At 40.5% G+C, this 23,597-nt stretch overlaps 1 protein-coding gene across 1 annotated transcript in view; it reads left to right on the top strand.

Annotated features, from left to right (window-relative positions):
- LOC147249195 (CXADR-like membrane protein) overlaps positions 1–22,928 on the top strand; it is a 76,510-nt gene extending 53,582 nt beyond the window's left edge. Inside the window, exons 2-7 of the mRNA XM_086227194.1 lie at positions 12,619–12,773; positions 13,368–13,566; positions 15,174–15,341; positions 15,624–15,746; positions 20,685–20,826; positions 21,384–22,928. Coding sequence (XP_086083320.1) covers positions 12,619–12,773; positions 13,368–13,566; positions 15,174–15,341; positions 15,624–15,746; positions 20,685–20,826; positions 21,384–21,759 — 1,163 coding nt within the window. The 3' untranslated portion in view covers positions 21,760–22,928. The remainder of the gene's footprint in view (positions 1–12,618; positions 12,774–13,367; positions 13,567–15,173; positions 15,342–15,623; positions 15,747–20,684; positions 20,827–21,383) is intronic.
- The last annotated feature ends 669 nt before the right edge of the window (positions 22,929–23,597 follow it).

The raw sequence follows: 23,597 nt of genomic DNA, 5'->3' as shown, positions 1-23,597 counted from the left end.
GTGAGTTGGGTGCATGCATGAAGAAACATCATCCAAATCAGTGTTGTGTTAGCTGATGTAGGTGATAGAACTGTTGATAGAAACTGTTAAGACCTCAAAAAACATCCCAGTTCTACATACACAATACATTCTAAATGTTAAACTGAATCAAAGGGCATGTCATAAAGGATCTCCTTAGCTTGCAACACTGTGAATCTTATGCTGACAGTAAAGCAGAGGATGTCCTCGCCTGTAGCAACATCGTGCCACATTGAGTTTGACACCTAAGAAAAAAATCAGCAAACTTCAAGAAGCAAGTCTCCCCTTCGGCCAAGGCCCACAACGACAATGTCATGTTATCTGCTATGTCTTCAATTAGAACCACGTTCATTTGCTATTGATCTTATAGTGTGTGTGTGTGTGTGTGTGTGCGTGTGTGTGTGTGTGAGTGTGTGTGTGTGTGTGTGTGTGTGTGTGTGTGTGCACTTCCTCACTTGACTGAACACAAAAGGTGACAGAGGGTGGTGCTCTCTCTCTCTCTCTCTCTCTATGGTAAGCATCTTTCTTTAGTGGAGCTATAGAGTAGACATTAATTTAGTGTATAATGGAGTAAGTCATATAAAGGGGAATATAGGTCTCCACATTTGTAGAAAATTTGCAAAATTCTTTCATAATCTGAAAATGCTTCTTTATCCATCCATCCATCCATCCATCCATCCATTTTCTATCATTTTCTGTACTGCTTAAAATGCTTTATATTTTCCATTTACAGACTGGAAAGCCTGGTTTTATTTTGGTCTGGGTTAGGGGCTGACTATTACTGATTTTTTTGTGGCTGATACTATTATTTGTAGTTAATGAGACAGACAACCAATACTTAGAACCAACACGCATTTACAGTAAATGTGAAAATCTTTTTGTCCGAATTTAGAATTTGGAACAAATCAGGTAAATTGTATTTGTCTAGCGCCAAATCACAACAAAATAATCTCATGACTCTTTACAGGTAGAGCAGGTCTAGTACCACACTCCTTCAGTGAATTTACACCCAACAATTCTCCATCAGCAAGCGCATCCTGCAACAGCGGCAATGAAAACCTTCCTTTTAACAGGCAGGAACGTCAAGCAGATACAGACTCCTGCTTGACCTGCCAGGAGGAAAGAAAGCAGGAAAACAGGGGCTGGTACAAAGAGGGATAAAGAGACCGATACAGTTAAGGAAAAAGAGAAACATGAACAAACTGCAACACAAACAATACTTTAAATACCTTTAGAAAATTTCTTAATCAAAACTGAACCTTTCAACACTTATAGAGGAAGTTCCCAGCAGCCTTTTTCTAAAAGGAAGTGACAATTTCAATAAAGAAGTGACACATAAAAATAGCTCCCTGAGGTTTTATAAAATAAATTGGATAAAAATAAAGAAATATAAAATAGATCCTTTCAACATCAAAATAAAACAAAGTACAGGAGCTCCTAGAAGCATCTCATCCCAACAGCAACTTTCCCTGAAATTATAATAAAAAAGTAAATAAAATAGCACCCTGAAAGTTTGTAAAGTAAAAAAAGCAAAAATAAACAATTAAAACTAGTGAAACTTAGATTTGTACTGAAACATGTACTGAAATGACTTTGAGGAATGTTTAATTTGTAAACCCACAATATTGCAAACAGAAAGGCAGGTCTCGGGAATATTTCTCAACTGAAAAGTAAAGACAGAAAGAATTTGGCCATTTCTTTTGTCTCTGAAACATGACAAGTGTTGTGGGCTGAGTAGGGAGTCACTGTCAGTGATCTGAAAATGAAATGCCAATAATGATAATCTACTCATTTGACATCCAGGTTCTGCTGGTTTACAGCCATGGAAGCTAACAAACTTGATCAGCAAAGATGGAATCTAGCTGAAATACAAAGCATTGGCATGATTCCTAAATACACCGTGCTTTCTCAAGATGGAGACAGCTTGATTCATGCACTGGTGGCAATTTTTTTCCTGAAAGATAAAAACCGGGCTTCAGCTACAGTCAGGTTCACTAACATTTATCTGACTTTAACTTTAGCACAACTTGCATTAGTAATACAGATGAGTATTGGAATTAATTCCAACATTCCAGTAAGTTAGTGCCATTTATATTCTGTGGGCCAAGGATTTTTGCAGTGCTACACAGCATAGAATTGAAGTTTATGAATATTTTTTCCAGTAAAACCAGCAGGAGACATCAAGTTACTGGAGTAAAAACAAAAAAGACAACCCTGCACAGTAGAGGGTTAAAGTTTTTGAAGAATAACTTCTTCAAAAATGGTCTATCCAAACTCTGCCCAGCTCATGTAATCTGATTTAGTTAGCCGGTTGAAAGCCTGCTACAGTGACAGCTCCCAATCAACATTATTCACATTTTTTCACGAAAAGACCGGGATCAACCACATGGGAAACATGTTATTGAAAGCGACCCAATTTATTGATCAGCTCTGGATTAATTCTTCCATTTTACTGTGACTTTAATCTTTGTGTGTGCTTAGGGAAGGACCTTCAAATGTTGCTTTTGTGTCTGTGTGTAGAATGATTTCCTGTGCGGTCTACTGCAGTGTACACTGTGCTGTGAGGGCAGGTTGCCAGATCTTGGCTGGCACAATATGCTGGTGATTGCGATGCTGCAGGCATAGTGCAGTCTAGTTGACAGTACAGACAGTATTTGATGTCCAGCTACAGCTACAGTCTTCACGTTCCAAATGTCAGCAGATCGTTACTATTTCTATCACTTAGTGCATACTGACCAACAATAAATGCACCAACCAACAGCCACATCAGCCTCTTCACAAAATGTATTGCATGTGTTGTATTGCTTTTTGTGACCACCTTTCACTGATTTTTATTTCATAGACATAAAACTAACAAACAAAAACATAAACCAAAGAGTAAACGAGCAAACATAATAGGGCCTGAGCCTGAAGTACCTTCAGGCTCAGGCCCTAACAAAACTAGAATAGTGTTTCATAAGCAGCACAAATATTGCTGTCTGCTCAAGGTAAAGTCACACACATTAATATCTACACAAATCTAGACATGCACACCCTTGGTCTCATTCTTCAATGTTCAAGATTATGTAAAAGTCCATATTTTGTTTCAGCTTTGCATAAGAGTCAACAGTTTTTCCATCCTCGTCAGCCTTCAGTCAGATAAAATTAAAATCCTTTGAAAGTCATGCCAAAAGTAACCTGAAAGCTTTATTCAACAACTCAAATAAATGCAGGATTTTGGTGTCAGTTCAACAGTAAAATTCTGAGATTTGTTTCCAACTGTCAGAATCTGTCAGTGTACATTTTTGTTGTTTTTGTGTTTTTTTTGTGCGTGTTTGGTTGACTACAGGCAACGTAGTATACTTTAGTAAATAGGTGAGGTTTTTTTTTCAACATAGATGATTTTGCACTAAGAATTACAAATTACAAAACATTCAATGGATTGATGTTTGACGAGTTTTTACATGTGATTCACCTCGATGCAGAATTTAGTTTGAGTCAGAAGGGAGAGACAAAAAAGATTGTTGCTAATTATCATGCCATGCTGAACTCAGTAGGCTTATATAATCACATGTTTTGGATCAAATGTTTGGCTGGATAGTGGTTATCTGGAGCTTTGAAATTACAATCTAATAATATATAATAGTAAAAATAATCACAATAAAAAATTGTTTGTGGGAGTTTGGTCACCTCTTGATTAAATCTTCAGCCTCCATGGGTAGTATAATTACCATAATTAATTGTTCAATTTCCAATTATCTGATAAATATGCAAATTGTACCTGCTGTAGTGGTTTTATCTTGACATGGTTGATATAGATTTGTTCACAGCTGCTAGCCAGAGCCAAGGCTTGCTAGTTAGCTTAGCTGTCCCTATTCTGAGGAGCTCACATCTCTGAATACGTTGCATGTTTAATCACTACAGTGTCCTTCAAGCCATCAGCTAACCTCAGCACGATTGAGCCATGTGAGACAACCATCCAGTCTCAAGCTGCCAAAATACATCCCAAAATTCAACACCACCTGTCATGTAGTCGTGTAATGTCGTCATGTAAAACCACAGCGCAGACTGTTAGCGTGCTATAGCCGTTTCCATCTTTCTACGACAGTCAGTCTGCACTCTCAATCCCTGATGACAAAAGCTCCAGGCAGGGCTGCAAAGCTTTGAGCCTCATCATCACTGGCTTGGATGTCTCTGCAGTGAGTAAACATGCTGACTGAAAACACTGTAGTGTGAGGAGCAATGTGTGGAGCTAATGTTGCATTGTACAATGCAACCAACTGCAAAACTTTCATGTGGAAGAATACTGGGAGTTTGTGCTAGTTAACACAATGAGCAGCCAGAAGGACACAGGGCAGAAGCCACTCCTTGAAGCACTGCAGAGTCACACAGAATTTAAAGGGAAAAAATAAAAAGCTACAGAAACTGCAGGATGCTGCTTGATGACCAACCACTATGTGTCAAGCCTGGGGGGGGGGGGCTTTTGAGCTGAGGTTTAATTTCCAGTTAAAGTAATACACATCAGAGACCAAGTGGTGTAAATTGTAATATTGCACCTATGTTAATGTTGGTATTTATTTGTACTGCATTTTGGAAATCTTTAATTTGAAACCTTTGTAATTGCATGTGGTAGCTCTATGATGTAATCAAAGACAAAACATGAACATATCAGGCAAGATGCACCTATTTTTTATTATATTTGCTCACGTTATATATAAGAATATAAATTTCAAATCTGGGTTTAAATGAATATTGAATCCAATATACATTTCAAATAAACAGTTTGACAATTTTTTTTAAATTTAATGCATTATATATATTTTTGGTCTTTTGTGTGGTGTGGGTAACTCCACCCTTTTTTATGTTTTCCAGCTGTTTATGGATTTGTTTTTCCAGAGATATTGTTACCTTCTACCACTTTTCAAATGCATTTTGCTTTCTCCCTCTGGGCAATGAACTCATTCCTTGCTCCTCCTTCAGCAATGTGAATGGAGATGATTGTACATACCACACCCCCTAAATATAACACATACAATAAAATGCTTTTTTGGCTTTTGTGTTCCTTAATATTCTGATGTTGATATATTTGTAAGAGAATAAATTGGTTTCTGTTGATCATTGCTGCAAGTCAAGTTTACTGTTGTCAATTTGCTCCAGACCTCTTGTGAACAGTGGGCCCTCTTCCTGGTGGAGGTGGCATGGAACAAGACGGAAGGGGGCCTGTCTGACAATTCTTCACAAGGGGACTCTTCTTTTCTCAGCAGACAATCAGGTGTACAGAATATTACAATCAGTCATGACAGAGGTTCAACCATCATCCCAGGTAGATGGAAACTGGCGTCTTCTATACCCGCTTGACAGTTTTCCCCCATAGCCCCTACCACGAGCAGGGGACTCCCTCTATCAACAGACAGCTTTCTTAGCTCCTAACACTACATCTAACCACCCCCAGAAATTCACATTCTAACATTTACAGATGATTTATTTTTACAGTTCATTAAAAATTGGCAAAACACCTGATTTAATAAATTTGCATAATTAACTATCGCGACAACACCCCCCTCTCAATTTTGACTGTGGTCTCTCCCGGAACATTTAGCTGGTGATCATACACGCCCGGACTCTTTTGGTCACGGACACCTTTATACATTACTGCAGTAACCAAGGGCTCTTTGTTAAACCTCTCCAGTACTGGTGTGTGTTCCCTGTTCTCTGACCCTCAACAGGTGCATGTTCCACCCTCATTAAGTTTGGCATAAATAATATCAACAACCAACAGTATAACCACACAACCAATTGGCAGAACAAAAGCCAATAAAAATCAGAGCTCATGTCTTTGGGTAAGCTTGTGGTAAATGTTTTATTAGCTACTTGGAACAGTGATGCCATGAGTTGTCATTAATGCATTACACATCAAATAAGGTGCATTATATATCGGTGTATATGTTAATAGATTACATCATGGTGGGGAGAAGTTGTTATATGAATAATGCAAGCATTTAAGTGGAGTGGTTTGTAGATGCAAACAGTTGCATTGTCAACAAAAAAATAAAAAAATAGCCCACAACATAGAGTAGAATTACACTGGACACATACGGCAACACGCAAACAGCAAGAGAGATTGTTTTGAGTTTCATGTATGTAGCATATGTAGGCCTAGTTTGATTGAGTTTTATAAGTCTTAAACATAGGGCATTCTCTAATTGTAAGAGGAAGGCTATTCCATACATTTCAATGCCAAATGGACAGACAAGTCAGGTCAAAAGCAGTGGAACTCCTGTAGAGAATCTGGTGGCCCTGACAGAGGGGCTAGGCCATGTAACACTTTCTAAATGACAGTCAGATTAAAACACGCTCTAGCCTTTGTCTGTTAATTGAATTAAGCAGCAAACCATTGTGTGTTTTATTGCTGGCTGACCAACTGCTAAGCAGTTGGGGATTGAAGAAGAAGGAGAAACACACACACACACTGGAGAAGAGAAGATTTTGATTTGATTTTCCTTAGAAGACATCAGTTGTGAATGTTATGTTGTGATATTGTGACATTAACAAATCATATTCAAAATCAAAGGAATAAATGAAAATGACATTTAAAAGATTAAACAAAACATATGAATTAAAATTGCAGGATTACATGCTGAATGAATTGATTGTCCACCCATCCATCCATTTTCTACCACTTGGGGGAGGAGCCTATCCCAGCAGCCTTTGGGCGTGAGGGTTCACCCTGGACAGGTCGCCAGTCCATTGCAGGGTCAACACATTTAGACAGACAACCATTCACACTCATAGCCACACCTACGGTCAATTTGGAGTATCCAATCAGCCTCGTCCCCATTTGCATGTCTTTGGACTGTGGGAGGAAGCTGGAGTACCTGGAGAGAACCAACGCAGGCACGGGGAGAACATACAGACTCCACACAGAAAGATCCCGTGCTCGAGCCGGGGCTCGAACCCGTAACCTTCTTGCAACCAATAATTCAACATCAACAATATTTTTCAACTGCGCTGCCTCTGAATTAATTGTATTAAGTATATTTTCATCAACACTTAGCACTGTGGCCTCACAGCAAGAAGGTTCCGGGTTCGAGTCCTGGCTCGGACACTTTCTGTGTGGAGTTTGCATGTTCTCCCTGTGCCTGCATGGGTTCTCTCCAGGTACTCCAGCTTCCTTCCACAGTCCAAAGACATACAATTGGGGACTAGGCTGATTGAACACTCTAAATTGACTGTAGGTATGAATGTGAGTGTGAATGGTTGTCTGTCTATATGTGTTCGCCCTGCGATGGACTGGCAACCTGTCCAGGTTGTACCCCGCCTCTCGCTCGTAGCCGCTGGGATAGGCTCCATCCTCCCCGCGACCCTTGATAGGAACAAGCGGAAGAACATGGATGGATGGATGGATATTTTCATCATGGTGGTGCAGTGGTTAGCACTGTCGCCTCACAGCAAAAAGGTTCTGGGTTCGAGTCCTGGCTTGGGTACGGGATCTTGGTATGTCTGTGAGTGTGAATGGTTGTTTGTCTACATATGTTGGCCCTGCAATGGACTGGCGACCTGTCCCATAGCCACTGGGATAGGCTCCAGCCCCCCCCCCCCCCTCCGCGACCATTAACATGAATAAGATCAAGATCTACAGAATTTTATGTCTGGATAGGTGATATGTTTGTGTTATTCTTTTCTGTGGTACCAAAAATGTTGCCATGAGTGTTGAAAGTGCATTCTCTCCATACTCTGTCATTTTGCCAGTGCCTCCTACTCACTAGATAATAATGGCAGCCATCTGTGTGCTATGCTGAGTTCGTTAACATCTTCCTTCCAAATGTGTTATATACAAATGCAATTTCAGGCACTGATTTGTGTTCTGGTTTGTTGAATTCATTGCTTGTGCTGGATTAATTTGTTTACATTCTATCCCAGTCGTTAAACCAAGTGTAAAAACACACCATGGCAAATATTCATGGTCGTAAATGTGCTAAATTAACAGTGTACGCTATCATACTCATTTAAAGTCACAATCCTCAGTGTGCACCCTTTAAAGAACAATTGCACACTTGTTTGCAAGTAATATCAAATTTCACATGGTTTTACACACAAAAACCTTTACTAAATCAGACCCTAAGCGCAAAAATATTCTCCAGTTGCATTTGTGCCAACATAAGCCAACTGCACCGGTCAGGTGTGAAGTTTATTATTCTGTATTTGCAAGTTCAGTTTTCACATGGCATTTTACATTTGCTCCCACTGGGCCTAGTATCTGTCTCTGCTGCTGTTGACTTGGTTGGCTTTGACTGTAGGAGCTAAAATTACTGAGGAAATACATGAAAGAGAAGGAGCTGCTTAATTTAGTTGATGCTTGTCTGAATAAAAGAACATGGCACCACCTTACAAAAGGAAGAAGAAAGGAACAATTAGGATATGTAAGAGTGGGGACCTTGGAGGTGGAACTTTGTCCTCCTTTCCTTAGATCATAGCTCTCTGTGGTGGCAGCCCAGGAGCAGGCCATGTGCTGACTTGCATATGATCATGCTGGCAGGGGTGTGTGGTGACTTCAAAGAATAACTGGGTCTCAGTGCCACTATAATTGGTCCAGTGAGAGGAGCAGGAGGAGGTGTAGTGGAGAACAGCTCAGTCCTAGTGTAGACACCTCAACACTCGAAGGGGCAGGTCTTGTGTTCATAAACATGGACTAAACAGAATACTGTAGATGGCGTGCACATACCCAGTCAGAGTAAAATAATAGTATTTTGCATTTGTGCAAACCACAGATAGAGATCATCTTTATGATTTTCACCTAAAGGAAGATAATTGGCTGTGCATATGTACCCATGTTGATAACACAGCTGATGGAAGATACCTTACAAAGACTGCAGTTGTGGGAGTGATCTCCTGTTTGGTGGGCACATAGCTGTCTTTGCTCTTGAGTTGTTAATATTTCAAATACATTTTGTGTGTCTTTGAACCACATAGTTGGAAAGTTGCCTAGTGCATTTTTGGGTGTGCCCTGAGGACCTACCTGAGTGGACAAGTCATGTCCTATCTAAAAGGCTGCATCAAACTTGTCATTGTTCAATCTGAAACTCTTACATTTGAGGAAACATATTCTCCAGCCCAAACAGCATTATAAACCATTTTTTCTGGCCCTCTTGATACTTTCATTTTAGCATGATCTTGTTGGATTTAGGCTTAAAAACACTTTGGTAGAAAAAGATTGTAGTATAACACATAACAAAACACATCAGAATACTAGACGACTTTAAGCGTGAACTCAGGGAAGGTGATGAGTGGCTCTAATAAAGACAGACAAACTTTAATATAGGAGACACAAGGACCAGGGCTGTGACTGAGGAAGACTAATTAACTGACAGGGCACAGGTGAGAGTCCAAAAAAAGCAGGAAACCGACAGGCAGGAAATGTTAAGCACATGAACACACAGGCGGAAATTTTTTTAAAATGAAACAGGAACTGACAAGCAGTAATAAAAATACAGTGAGAAGCAGAAACACAATAAGAAAAAAACAAGAAACATGACTAGAGTTACACTGCAATGACACAAACTAAAGTCCAAAACTAGAATCCATATAAACTGAACACGGCTCTAATGGGACCGTGTTAATCCACATATTCCATCAAAATAGGAATGACCGTCAAACAGGTCAGTATCCTCCATCATGAGTCTCTACAATTCTACAATTTCATTTGGCAAATCTTTTGTCAAAATTGACGTACAACACAAGTAAGAATTTAGACTTGAGGGAAAGCCTTAGTAAGTACAACAGTGCTTCAAGTTTGATTGGCTGCAGATGCTGCCATCTAGTGGCTAAAAAGGTGCCATTTTTCTTTCTTAATATAATTCAACCACAACTGACCATAACCAATAATTCATCCATCCATCCATCCATCCATTTTCTTCCGCTTATCCTGTTAAGGGTCGCGGCGGGCTGGAGCATATCCCAGCAGCCTTCAGGCGAGAAGCAGGGTTCACCTTGGACGGGTCGCCAGTCCATCGCAGGGCCAACACATATAGACAGACAACCATTCACACTCACAGCCACACCTACAGTCAATTTAGAGTATCCAGTTAACCTAGTTGCTTCTTGATGTATTTGGACTGTGGGAGGAAGCCGAAGTACCTGGAGAGAACCCACACCGGCACAGGGAGAACATGCAGCCTCCACACAGAAAGATCCCATGCTCAAGCTGGGGCTCGAACCCAGAACCTTCTTGAAACCAATAATTCAACACAAACAATATCTTTCAACATTCAACACATTTGATTGTGTTGGAGCCTATCCCTGCTGACTTCGGGCAAAAGGCGGTGTTTCATTTATATGCATTATTTCTACTTATTGTGCAGGTTAGGGTGGGTTCATTGGAATGTGTGGGTGGGTTGCTAGATAAGGGCATTTTTGTAATCTTGCTGTTTATGAATTGTGTTTGTCATATTGTAATGTTTGTTTTCTGTCAGACTGCCTCAAAAATATGTTCATGTCGATGAGCTATCCATTGATAAACAGATGTAAGACATTCTTTTATCACTTCATGGATAACGCTTTCCTCCTCCACAAAGAAACTGACCATAGAAAGGAGAACTCCCTTTGCAGCAGAAGGCATTCTGAGACCCTTGCTGAGGAACTGGCAGAGGTGGGATCTACCTCCACAGCCAGACCATCTGCTGCTGCTCCACATGGTGCACATCACAGGCCAGCTTACATCAGTGGGCTCATGAAATGCTCCTCCTCAGAACTGTTACAAAGACTTGGCATGCTAGCCTAAACAAGTTTCATTCCAATAAGTCAAAAAGCAACTAAATTTGTTTTTCTACACCTGTAATCTTTTTTTATTTTACATGAAAACAAATGAAAAACTGAAAAGAATCAGGACTATATTTGAGCAATGAAAAGTTACAACTATGTTATGAGAAAAGTGACTGAAGTTACCAAGGGTTTCCCTTTGTTTTTCTTTTGTTCACTTATGGTTTAGTAAGTATCACTGTGTTTGGTGACTAGAAGGGACAGATAGAGGCGGATATATGACAGACAGAGGGACGTGAAGACAAAGAGACTGAGTCATAAAAACAAACAACAAGCACTCATAAGCTTAGGTCAGATGGATGCAAGTTGATGAATGTACCTCACTATCTGTTCATATCTATTATATCTACAATCAACAATATATGTGTATAGCAACAGTACTTATGTTTTCAGTTTGATTTGACACTATTGATCACTTTGAGTTTGTCATTAAATAGACGGAAAACTGTAGGGTTTAACTTGGGTGGATTTATTTTTTCCCCTATGTCCCCCTGTAATGGATGGACCCTCATAGTCCAGTTGGAATTAAATATTGAATACTTAACTGTGTCAAAATAGGATGTGACTGATATCGATTCCAACAGTAACAGGTTTTAACAGCAAAGATTTTGAATTGCATTTCCATTGAATTTTTGCCTGGCTTCATTTGTGGGAGTCTTGTTGCTGGATGAGACTGTTTGATGTGTATTTATCCCTCATGAATGGGTGTCCATCATGGACTTGAGTCTGCTTGCAAGAGTTTCTCTTTGAGGAAAGGGGGGGAGTACTGTTGGTGCTCTTGTTGTACCACTATTATTTATTTTTCAAGCAGCTTTTAATTGAGGATGTGGATATTTAGACTTTGGTTATTGTATCTAAATGCTGCTTACAAGTTGCCAACCTCACATGAAGGACTTTACCGTGGACTATAAGCTCTGCTTGCTCACCAGATGCTGCAGAGTGCCGAAGCCTACTTTTTAGCTTGGCTCCCCTGCTCTTAGGAGCTAAAATCTCTGACAACATCTTATGTTTAACTGCTACTGAGTCAATTTGATTTCCCTGTATAAAGACTGAAACGAGGGTATTATTGATGATGTAGCATCAGTAATCAGTCTGACCATTCATCAGTGTTGCTTGCCCAGTTACAGGTAGCCAAGAAAGCACTCTCGATGACCACAGTCAGTGTTCACAATCCCCGTTGAGAAGCTTGTACGCAAGGTGCCAAATCATCTGGTGCCTCAAGCTCAGATGTCTCTGTAGTGGAAAAAAAATATCAGCTCTGGTGCACGAACACTGTTAGGAACAAGTAGTGATCAACTCAGACTAATTCATCAAGATGTCAGCATCTAGTTTGCTAGTGCCCCCTTCTGCTATGGAGTTTGAATTGTTCTCTCACTTGGCCCATACATGCATCTTTCAACAATTGGGATTCAGCCAGGAAGTCACTCTCTCTGAGCTTTTTCCGTGTCTCATTCTCACCTGAAGATTAACAGCTCTCTTGATATGAAATATTATAATCAGTGCTATGGTGGCTCAGGGGTTAGCACCACTGTCTCACAACAAAATGTTCCTGTAACTGAGTCTTGGCTGCCCCAGGACATTTCTGTGTGGAGTCTGCATGTTCTCTCTGTGTCTGCATGGGTTTCCTCCATGTGCCCTGGATTCCACCACAATGTACATACTCCTGTCAGTGCTCCTGACCAAGACACTGACAGAAAGATTTGGAGTCCATCGCAGCTGTGTGTTAGTTGGGTTATAGTTACGTATGTTGATCTTCAGTATGTGATGGAGTGGAGACTAATCTTGACACGGTGTGTTTCTCCACAGTGATGCTGGTGGTGCTGACAACATGCGCCCAAACAGAGATGAAGAGAGTTGTTGGAGACAATGCCACACTGCCCTGCCACCATCAGTTCTGGATGGGTGATGACCCCACTCTGGACATTGAATGGCTGCTTCTCAAGCCGAATAACAGGAAAGTGGTGAGTGTGTCGGTACTCTATATGAGTGTGCATGCTCATGCTGGACAGGACGATACATGTCATCTATTTGAAATACGTCAGAACTTGGCACCTATTTAGGGAAGAGAATTAGAACACAAAACCGCAATATTAGACTTTACTGTAAGGTAGAAAGGCTGATCTAAAATATATGATGGAACACAATGGGAATATATAGTTTTCTTAAAAACAGTGAAATGCTAAACTTCACTCGTGCAATCAGAAAGTGATGTTTATTGCAGTCATCTTGCTAAGAATACAACCACGCTGATTCATAAAAATATTTATTTTGATAAACTTAAACTTCATCAAAACAAAACAGCTGGGACAAGTGTTGGTGAGACACAGACAGGTCTCGAGCAATGTCTCTGTCCTGCTCTCTCTCATGGGCCATCGCATTTACGGTTAAATCTCATTTTGGTACAGAAAACCCCAGCCCAGCTTCTAAAATATTTTATTGAGTCAGTAGTACACTTGCCAAGGTTTTATTAGGTACACCTGGATCAAAGACATATCATTGAATGAATGGAGAGTTCTTGTAAGTTTCTTAGCCATCACTTTCTTCTTCCCCACCAGGTGATCACCTATTTCGCTGGGAGGGTTTTTGATCCCAATGAAGCAGAGCGTGGCCGTGTGGCCTTCGCTGGAGAGTACTTAAAAGGTGATGCGTCCTTGCTGATTAGTGACTTGTCACTGATAGACTCAGGAGAGTACAGCTGCAAAGTCAAGAATGGTGCGCAATACCACTGGAGCACCATCAGGCTCATAGTGCTGGGTAAGTGACAGACAGCACTTAAAGGTGAGACCACAGACAGACAAGGTTTAAGAGACCACTCATGACGGTCCAAAGCTCTTAAAGCTGCCAGTCAGTGTTGACCCAGATGTGTGTTTGGCAAGTCAGACCAATGGGTTGTGAAAGATAATTTTTCAATATTTTTGTTTTTATTCAAATGTCTGCGCTATCAGTCACCTTTAGATCTGTAAATTAGTTTTACAAAAATGTACCCAAGGAAAATATTAAAAAGAGGCAGTGACTACAATTTGAATGTCAGAAATGTATGGCACCTGTTGCTTAATACGTTCCTATCCAGACAGCAGCTTCCCACTGTCAGCTGTCCGCTAATCAGTTCCAAAGAAAGAACTCGCAACGGGTCCACTGCCAGTTGTAACTGTTGTCGACTATACAGCAACCTTAGTCTACTACCTGTTGTGAATGCTACTGTAGCAAAATGGGAGGCATCAGACATGTGAAGCCTTTTTTCTTTTTTTTTTAATCACAAGAAGATAAGTTTCCAGATCTGTCCGAACTCTGACAGCTAGACTCTTTCAGATTCCTTAATTGCCTCCTACGGGGAAAAAATAAAGTTTTCTGAATCTCAATCTGAAATTAAAGATGTTAGTGCTGACAGGGGGAGGCATCCCACTTAGACCGGAGAGATATATCCAACATGTGACGGTGATAAGGGGGACGATAGTGTGTGATGTCTGCTCTTCTTCTGCCACCAGACAACAGTTATGTCTTGAATTATACACATTGGCGACAAGTCAGGAGAGGTGAGATGAGAGCTATTGTGGCTAAATGCAGCTGGCTAATGCCATTCATATCTGAAAGAGTTACTGAAGCTAATGACAACCATTCTCCTGCCCTGTGTCTCCTACCCAGATGGATGTGTTGGATCTTCTGTGTCTCACCAGCCTTCTCTCTCATTCAGCCTCTTGGCTGTTTAGTTTAGTTAGTTTAGTTATCTTCAGTTGACTCAGTCCAATTACTTTTTATTAGGGTAATATTTATTTTTACCCTGAAAATACTTTCGTAATACCCTGGCTACCATGGCTTATCTAAAAAATTGTGTCCATGACATCTCTGATTCTTGTGATATTTTAAGGCTGAAAATCCAAGATAAGACCTGCTTTCTAACCAGATTTTTACTTGTAAACGACAGGTCACTGAGGCAAGCACCATTAAGTCTGTCATCATTTGCCATCCAAAAATCAAGTTAGGTTTTGTGCTCATAAAGCAGAATACATTTGTGGAGCATCTAACTATCGATTCGTTTGAAACTCTGTAACATAGAGTCAAATGAACTTTAATCATTCGGCTAAACATTTATATTTGCAACTCGTTTGCATGAATGTAATTAGAAACTTCCGATTTGTATTAATATCAGCTATCAAGCATATGCAAGGGCCGAATAACAAAGGATCAAAGATCACTGAAGCCCACAGGTCCAACAAGGTCCAAGGCTAGGATTCACTAGATCGTAAGAAATTTTTAGAGGACAATCATCTTTTGCAATGCTTCTTCTCCTGATGTTGACCTGCAGAGAGCATCAATCTTTACAAAGAGTGTAAACATGTCTGTGTTTCTGTCTATAATTGCAGTGAAGCCATCCAAGCCCCGTTGCTGGATGGAGGGCAAACTGTTGGAGGGTGGCGATGTTAAGATGACCTGCAAGTCCACTGATGGCTCTGATCCCATCCACTACAAATGGGAGCGGGTACTTGACAAGGGCAAGTACGTCGGCAAGCTTCCTCCATTAGCCCTGATAGGTAAGGTAAACTTATATCTCTATGTCTGTCTTCATCAGCTACTGTATGAGAGCAAAATATTTGCCATCCAAACCTGCTAGACACGCTGAGGTTCAAGAAATGTTAGACTGTCTTGCCTCAGCATGCTGACACTATTATCTTTTTCTTATTCTCATATGGAATCAGAAAAGGGCAATAAAAGTATTAAAGTAGTATCAAAGTGTAACATTGAGTTTTTAACACTGCTTTGTCCAAGGCAATATGATTTAATGTTGCCTGCTTCTCTCTTCATGGTGTTATCAGATTTGAAAAACCCAGAGATTGTGAAGTTGAGGAACTTGACCAAGGACAGTACTGGTGTCTACAAATGCACTGCCAGCAACGATGTTGGAGAGGAGAGCTGCATAGTGGAGGTCAAGATGCACTGTAAGTTGCCATTGAATTGAACTCTTAACCATAATATTGGGGGGGGGGGGTTGTTTATAATGAAACCTATGTAGTTTTTGGCATGACTTTTAATCACCCATCCATCTATCCATCCATGGCAACTGTGCTAACCACTGCACCACCTTGCCGCCCCGACTTTTAATCAGTAAATGTAAAATACTAAGTGGCTCCTACTGGTCAATGGAGAGAAGATTCTATCGTCAGTCGTTTGAATTATTTGTGATCAAGGATCTAAAATGACCAAAGGAAATCAATGTGTTAAGTTTTAAGGTGAATTGGAGGTTTCTGTGTGTTGGGGCAGAAAAGCTAAGAAGGGTCTCCCCAAGTTCGTGAAAGCAAGTCACTGGAATGAGTGTGATAAGATAACGGGGACCAATTCAATATGGAGTATTGATATAAGATGGGAGATCACTAATAATAAATTTGTATAGGAACAGTTGTCAATGTAAATTGTGTATTTCTGCAAAAGGGGACCACCCAACCTTATTATAAAGGATTCAGTGGTAAGTACCATAACTCTCTCCTCTGATGACTCTAAGAGGTAAGTGGTACACCGAGTCCAAGCGTTTGAGGACAGATGGAGTAGCATGGTGGTAGTTTCCATCTCAGTCCAGGACAGATAGAAAAAAGGACTTCAGTAATCTACCTCCTACCATAGATTTGAAAGTTGGCATTGTTCTGATACCTGTATCTGATATTCTGTCACAGTTTAGATTAACTACGTGATATTTAGATGTAAGTTTCCCATCAAGTCATATGCCAAGGTATTTATACTCTGTAACTATCAATATCAGACCCATTTACAGTGTGAATAAGTAGGCCCCCAATATAATTTATATCCCAAGTGAATAGCATAAAATTAGTTTTATTAGTACTAAGTACTAATCTAAGACCTAAGAGTTCACCTTGAAGAGTATTTTAAGAGTGTTGTAAATTCATAATGGCCTGTGGTGCAGAGTTAGCATAGCAGAAAATAATAATAAGATTAATAAGAAGAATAAGAATACTTTATTAATCCCACACAGGGAAAATTTAAATAGTTTCAGCAGCATTTACACAGGGAAGAAGAAAGGATAACATAATTTTTTTTTTTAATTATGAAATAAGAAAAAAAACTAAAATAAATAAATACTTCCAGTCTCAGTCTCCTCAGCAGGTGGAGGCAACTGGCCCTTCTTGTAGAGGCCATTGGTATTATTAGTCCAGTCCAGTTTATTGTTCATGTGAACACCCAGGTCCAGTCCACTATCTCAAAGTCAAAGCCCTGAATGTTCACAGCTGTGTGTGGGGGAGGTTTCCTGCAGAAATCAATCACAAGCTCCTTGGTCATGTTGGTGCTCAGCGGCAGGTGGTTCTGCTCACACCAGCCCACGAAGTCTGTGATGACCCCTCTGTACTCCTGCTCGTCCCCCTCTGATATGCAGCCAGTGATGACATCAGAGAACTTCTGCAGGTGACAGAGTGAGGAGTTGTAATTGAAGTCCACAGTGTAGAGGGTGAATGGCAACAGAGAGAGCACCGTCCCCTTGGGGGACGAGCTCAGGTCACTACATCTGATACACACCCTTTCGTCCTCATGTACTGTGGTCTGTCAGATAGGTAGTCAATTGTCCAAGCAGCCAGATGTTGGTCCATGCCAGCCTCCTCCATCTTCCCCCACAGCAGTGATCATTGGATGGTGTTAAAAGCACCGGGGAAGTAAAAAAACATGACCCTCACAGTGATCCTGGGGGACTCCAGGTGAGACAGGGCTGGATGCAGCAGGTAGGTGATGGCATCCTCCACCCCTATGCCAGGACCATAGGCAAACTGCAGTGCGGAGGTGGCCGAGAATGATCCTGTCCATGGTCTGTATCAGGTGAGAGGTCAGGGCAACAGGTCTGTACTGGCTTGGTTCACTAGGATGGGCTATTTGAGGAACCGGCACTACACAGTAGGTCTTCCACACTGTGTCCAGGCTGAGGCTCAGGTTGAACATGTACTGGACCACCTCACTGAGTTGGTCCACACGTAGGGTTTCCAGCCATCCCTTGAAAAACAGGATCGTCCTGTATTTAGAAACGTATTACACACTTTATCCCATATTACTGTGAGAATCAAAAATGGTCTTCAAAATGTCAACGGAATTAACACTTTATATGAAAACTGACACAGATGCCAACACTGCTTTAAAGTCTGAGGTACAGACGACAGCTGTCCCTCAAAATACAGAATTGTCCCTTATTTGGGAACTAAAAGACATGTCCCTTAATGATAAGAGCCGGACTTTCGTCCCTTATGTCTGAAAATGTATGTCAGCGTGAATCGTATTATAATGAAAGTAATCACTCAGCTTTTTGACTGTTACCGGCTGTTCCATTCTCTCTTTGTCTGTCTGGAATTGTGCTTCTTGTTAACCAATGAGAGGCACTATACTGTTGCTGCAATACTCCTGTGAGGCAGCACGGATTGAAAAAAATCATGGACATTACCCAGTCAGGCTTCAATTCGCCTGTGTGCAAAAAAAAAAAGAAATGCTTGCAGTAGTACAGGAGTGAGTGGAGAAAAAGAAAATGAATGGCTGCAAGCAGTGTGTGACAACATATATAAGGCTTGATTTAACACTGATTGTTATATTCCAAAGAATATTTGTAGTTGCTTGTTGTTTCGCACTACATGAAAACATTTTCTGTATGTTTACTTCAGTTTATGTTCTATTCAAATTTATTTTAATTTTTTGTATTCTAAAGAATGGTACTTTGCACTTTGTTCATACAGAATGAAATAGAAAGGATAAAATTCAGTGTACACTTATGCCCCCTCCCCCCATTCTGCCCCTGTCCCTTATTTCCATGTCATGGAGTTGGTAACCCTATCCGCACACTCCCTGAGCAACCTGGAGCTGATAGCATCAGGCCCTGTAGCTTTCCTCACCTATGTCCTCTGAGCTCCTTCCTCACTTGGTCCTGGCTGATGGAGAGCAGGGAGGGGGTTGACTGGGGAGATGAGTCCAGGGATGGTGTTTGGTGACATTCAGAGGAGGTATGGGGAGGGTTGGAGCTTGAGCGGGGAGCTGGGGTGTAAAAGGCTGCAGCTGGGAGGAGACGAAGTGTGAAGAATTGGGGCAGTTGATGGGGGCTTGCAGGGGAACAGAGTCAAACCTTCTGAAGAACTTGTTCAAATGGTTTACCCAGTCCTGATCCCCTGCAGTGTCCTGTTGTTTCCCACCTTTGCTGTGGTCTGAGATGTGATTCAGGCCTCTACACACCTCCCTGGCATTTTTCTTCTCCAATTGCTGCTCCAGTCTTTCTCTGTTGGCCCTTTTACATCTTTGACATTTTAGCGTGCATTAGCCCTGAGGGTCGGAGGGCGAATAGCTGCTCCCGGGAGTAAACAATGAAGCCATGGCTGAAGGGGTCACTTAGGGCAGACTCAAAAAGTCCAAAAAACAAGAGAAATAGTAGCGCAAAAGTTACAAACTGAAACCTGAGTTGCGAAATTCCATAGGGGTTTCATAAAGAGGGATAGAAAACAAAGAAAAAAACAAATACGAAAAAGCTCTAATTGAGCAAAGAAAGACAAGAGAGCTGCTGCAATTCGCAACCACTTATACGGCACCATATTAAGAAGAATATCAAGAATCATGTCATCTGTGTAGAAATGGGCTGTGCCCAACAATGGAATGATGTTATGTCATAGATTGTGAATAGTACAGGACCCAGAACAGACCCATACAAGACACCTTTTGTGACCGACAAAAATTCTGACTGCACCTTACCTACTTTCACTCTTTGGAGTCTTTCTGACAAATAGCCAGTTGTGGACCATTGTTTCAACACCAATGATTTGTAATCTTTTAAAATAAGCACATGGTCAGTGGTATCAAATGCCTTTGATTGATCCACAAATACAGCAGTTGAGGTATTGTCTTTTGTCAAGAGCAGAAACTATATCATTCATAACTACAGTTGTAACAGACTGTTTTTCCTTTAAACCAGACTGGTGGTATTGAAGTGGTAGCTTTGTTTTTTTTATCTTCACTGCTCTCCAAAACTTGGCAGGATCTGAAAAGGAGCTCATTACACAATTCAAATAATAATAGATTATTGTTTATACGACACAGCTACCAAAGACACAGTAGTAAAAAATTGATTGTCAACTGCCATGAGAACTAGGACTTACTAATGATTGTATATGTGCAGACACAAGCATGTGGCAATGCAGGTTCTAGGACATTGTGAGTGGGAAGCATGGCTCGGAGGTAGAGTGGCCATCTAGCAACCGAAGGGTCACTGGTTTAAACCACACTTCCCTGGTGACCATGTCAAAGTGTCTTTTAGCAAGATACTGAACCCATAATTGCTCTTGATGAGTGAGGGGGCACTTTGCATGGCAGCTTCCACGATCAGTGTGTGAGTGTGTGTGTGAATGGGTGAGCAAGATGACACTGTAAAGAACTTTGAGTGCCATTCAGGTAGAATGGCACTATATAAAGATGAGTCCATTTGATGTAAAGTAAAACCAAAATTATAAGCATGCATGTTCCATTCCCTGCCTGCAGTCCTTCAGTTAATTAAGTCAGAAAACTTTTCACATGGAAGTCTGACTAACCACCAACACATTGGTATATCTTTATTTGAAGTCCCACTTGCATGGAAAACATTAAGAAAACACCATACAAAAAATGTTTGTACCTAGAATGTTCTACTCTGTTTCTTTTGGCCAGCACTTAAGAGGTGGTTATTGAAATATTTCTTACACATGCATATTAAAGCATCCAAAATACTCTGATACATTTTAGAATGTTTGTCTGACATGTTTGTTTGTTTGTTTTTAAATGAAGTTACCACAAAAAAGTCCCCCAATATAGTATTAAAAGATGTAAACTTGATAAAACATGATTTACTCTTTACATTTCTATTATTTCTGTGTGTGCAGATGTAAGAGGGATGGGAGTGGTAGCAGGGGCAGTAGTTGGTGTGTCCTTTGGAGTCTTCCTTATCATCCTCATCGTCTGGTTGGTGTTCCGTAAGAAAGAAATGAAGAAATATGAAGAGGAAGAGACCCCAAATGAAATCAGGTATAATGACAACAGCCAGAACTTCATATGAAGTCATAACACAAACTGAAATTTTTTAAGTCCATGAACACTAGAGGCAATTTGACAAAACCGTCACAAGGATGGCTGATGTTGTAAAATCTTGTAAGACATAAAGTGTGGACATCCACTCCGGTAATCACAGTGGCTAAAAAAATATTGGGGGTTAAAGGGTTCATATTTTAAATACGAAAAAATCTGGTATTTAGGATCAGGGCTGAAGTTAGGCAGAAGATTGATTAAAAGAAAATGATGTATTAAATGTTAACGTATATTGTTTTTATAGCAGTTAAAAGAGGATGTTTTGGGCCATAAGGGACCTCAATTTATAAATAAATGGATCAAAATTGATGTGGCACTTGTTATTGACAATCTCCCTTAAAATCATCCACTTTATGTCTTGCTCCATGATGTGTTTTTTTTTTTTGTTGCTTTTTGGCAAAGTAACTGGGATTGAATGGGTTTAAATTATAACATTTATGGAAGTTTTTTCAGGTGGCACTTGAGCTCAACACACTCATTAATTGAAATCTTTTCAGGGAGGATGCAGAGGCACCCAAAGCCAAGCTGGTGAAGCCCAACTCCCTTTCCTCATCCCGCTCTGGCAGCTCTCGCTCAGGTACATCCTCCACTCAGTCCATGGTCCACAACATGGCATCCCGCGGTCAACGAGCCTGTGTTCCTGCAGTTGCAGCCCTCAAGGAGAACTGCCAAGCCTCCACCTTCCTTCAGTCTCCTCCTGGTTACAATCAGACAGTCCTCAAGACTCCTGAACCCCGTTTTACACCCACCTCCACATCTACCTCCAACTCCAAGCCCAGCCCTCCACCGAAACTGAGCTCTGGGAACCTAACTCGAATGGGGGCCACTGCTGTTATGATACCTGCCCAAACAAAGGCCTTTCAGACTGTTTAGAGGAGATGGAAATGAGAGTCTTGGTATGGATCCAGTCATATTATCTAAACACAGTATTCTCACCCTTCACAACCTGATGGACACTCCAGCAGTTGAACTCTCAGAGTAGAATCTCTGCTTTACACTAACTCTATAGGAGCAAGCAGCTGCACTGTCATGTTGGCAACATCTGTTACGATGGTCATGTTTTAAGAACTGTGATTTTGTGTCACAATGAGGTGTGTAAACTGAATCTATGTGTGGTTTGTAATCAAAGGGGACAATTGCACCGATCATGAGTGAACTGGATGCAGCTAGAAAGTGTGAGCCAAACTTGAATTGCATGAAAGCAAGACATTGCATGGCAACTTCATTGTCTTTGCAGAAGACACAAGTCTGTTCAGAAACAGAGCTGACGATGGCTGAAGGGGTGCTCACATTAACGAGTATGTTTTTATCACTCTAGTAAATCACCGTACGGCCCCCTTACACCTGTTGCAATTAAAACACCCTGCACTTTGACTAAAGTAGATCAACTCTGTTGTTTTGTTAATGGGATGAATGGCTCTGATTGTATGAAGTAGACACATATCCATCATGTCGTGTGTTATTCAAACCTCGTAACATTGACAAATGATCCCTTTGTCACTGTGTCCTCCATGCTTAGTGAACATGGTACATCTTTCTGGATGAAGAATGGAATTAAATTGGACAATTAATGTTCTTTTTGTTTATACTGGAATTCACTGTGTTTTTATTTTGTTCAGGATTTAATCTAGCGGAATGATGATGTGTTTGAAGATTGTTACAGGGTTAGGATGAAACCCTACAGAAAAAGTGCCACATTTTGATGGATAAGATTTGTTTTGTTTTGTTTTTTGTCCTGTGATGAATGTGATAAATTGAGATATTGTCTACAACATTTTTTAATGAGTAGTATGATGACTCACATTAAAATGTTTGAGAGCGAGATTGTGAGTGTTTGTTTAAAATGCTCTATATAGAGAAAAACATATTAGGAATGCAGAAGATGATGTTATGCTTTCTGCACTCTTAACATGTGAGCTTCCTCCCCACCTGTCAAATATGGACATTTGGTCAATGGTTCTTAAACTTCAATTTTGCTGCAGAAACCCTACAGCTTGTTATTCTGTAACACATTTTTCTCATTCTGGAAGTATGTGCCCTTCCAAATAAAATAAATCTGTTTGAAAAAAAAAGTTTTGTTTTTTTTATATTGTGTGAATAATATTATTGAGGTATTTTTAGATGTAGGCACAAAAAACATTCAGTTATGGATTGGAAAACATTGTTGAGTTGCTTCAAATTATCCCCCTTAAAATTACTGGCTCATGCAGTGTTCATCATTGCTGCATTAATAATGAAACAATGTTTGGAAAACCACAAAAAATGACAAATGGGACTCTCATGGCTAGTTAAACATGATGAGGAGTGGGAAAGACAACACATACAATCTGAGTCAATTGATGTGGTCTAACATATTAAGTACAATTCTCTCTATAACAACATGTGAAGTAGTAGAACTAGTCAGTGTTTATGTAGGTTGGGGGGATGGTTCCATGTGACTCAGGGAGGTGTCCAATGGCATTTGAGGCCCTGGATGCATCCTGAGTGAGTCACGTAAAAGTGGACAAATTGGAATGCATCAGGCCACTCAATACACCACAATATTGATTGATTGACAATATTGACAATATTTCTTAATTGGTTACAGTCTTGGTTTCATCGTTAACCTCCATAGCCATGGGTTAAAGCGGCTGCAAACATCACTTTTGCACACTGAGTATATACTGTAACTCTGCCTCACACTCACAAGGGACTTCTTCCTTTTTCTCTTT

The sequence above is a fragment of the Aulostomus chinensis genome, chromosome 15 (assembly GCF_037954235.1).
Source record: "Aulostomus chinensis isolate RoL2024-O1b breed Wild chromosome 15, RoL_Achi_v1.0, whole genome shotgun sequence".
NCBI lineage: Eukaryota > Metazoa > Chordata > Actinopteri > Syngnathiformes > Aulostomidae > Aulostomus > Aulostomus chinensis.
Note: the sequence above shows the minus strand (reverse complement) of the source record. Positions and strands in the feature narration are given on the sequence as shown.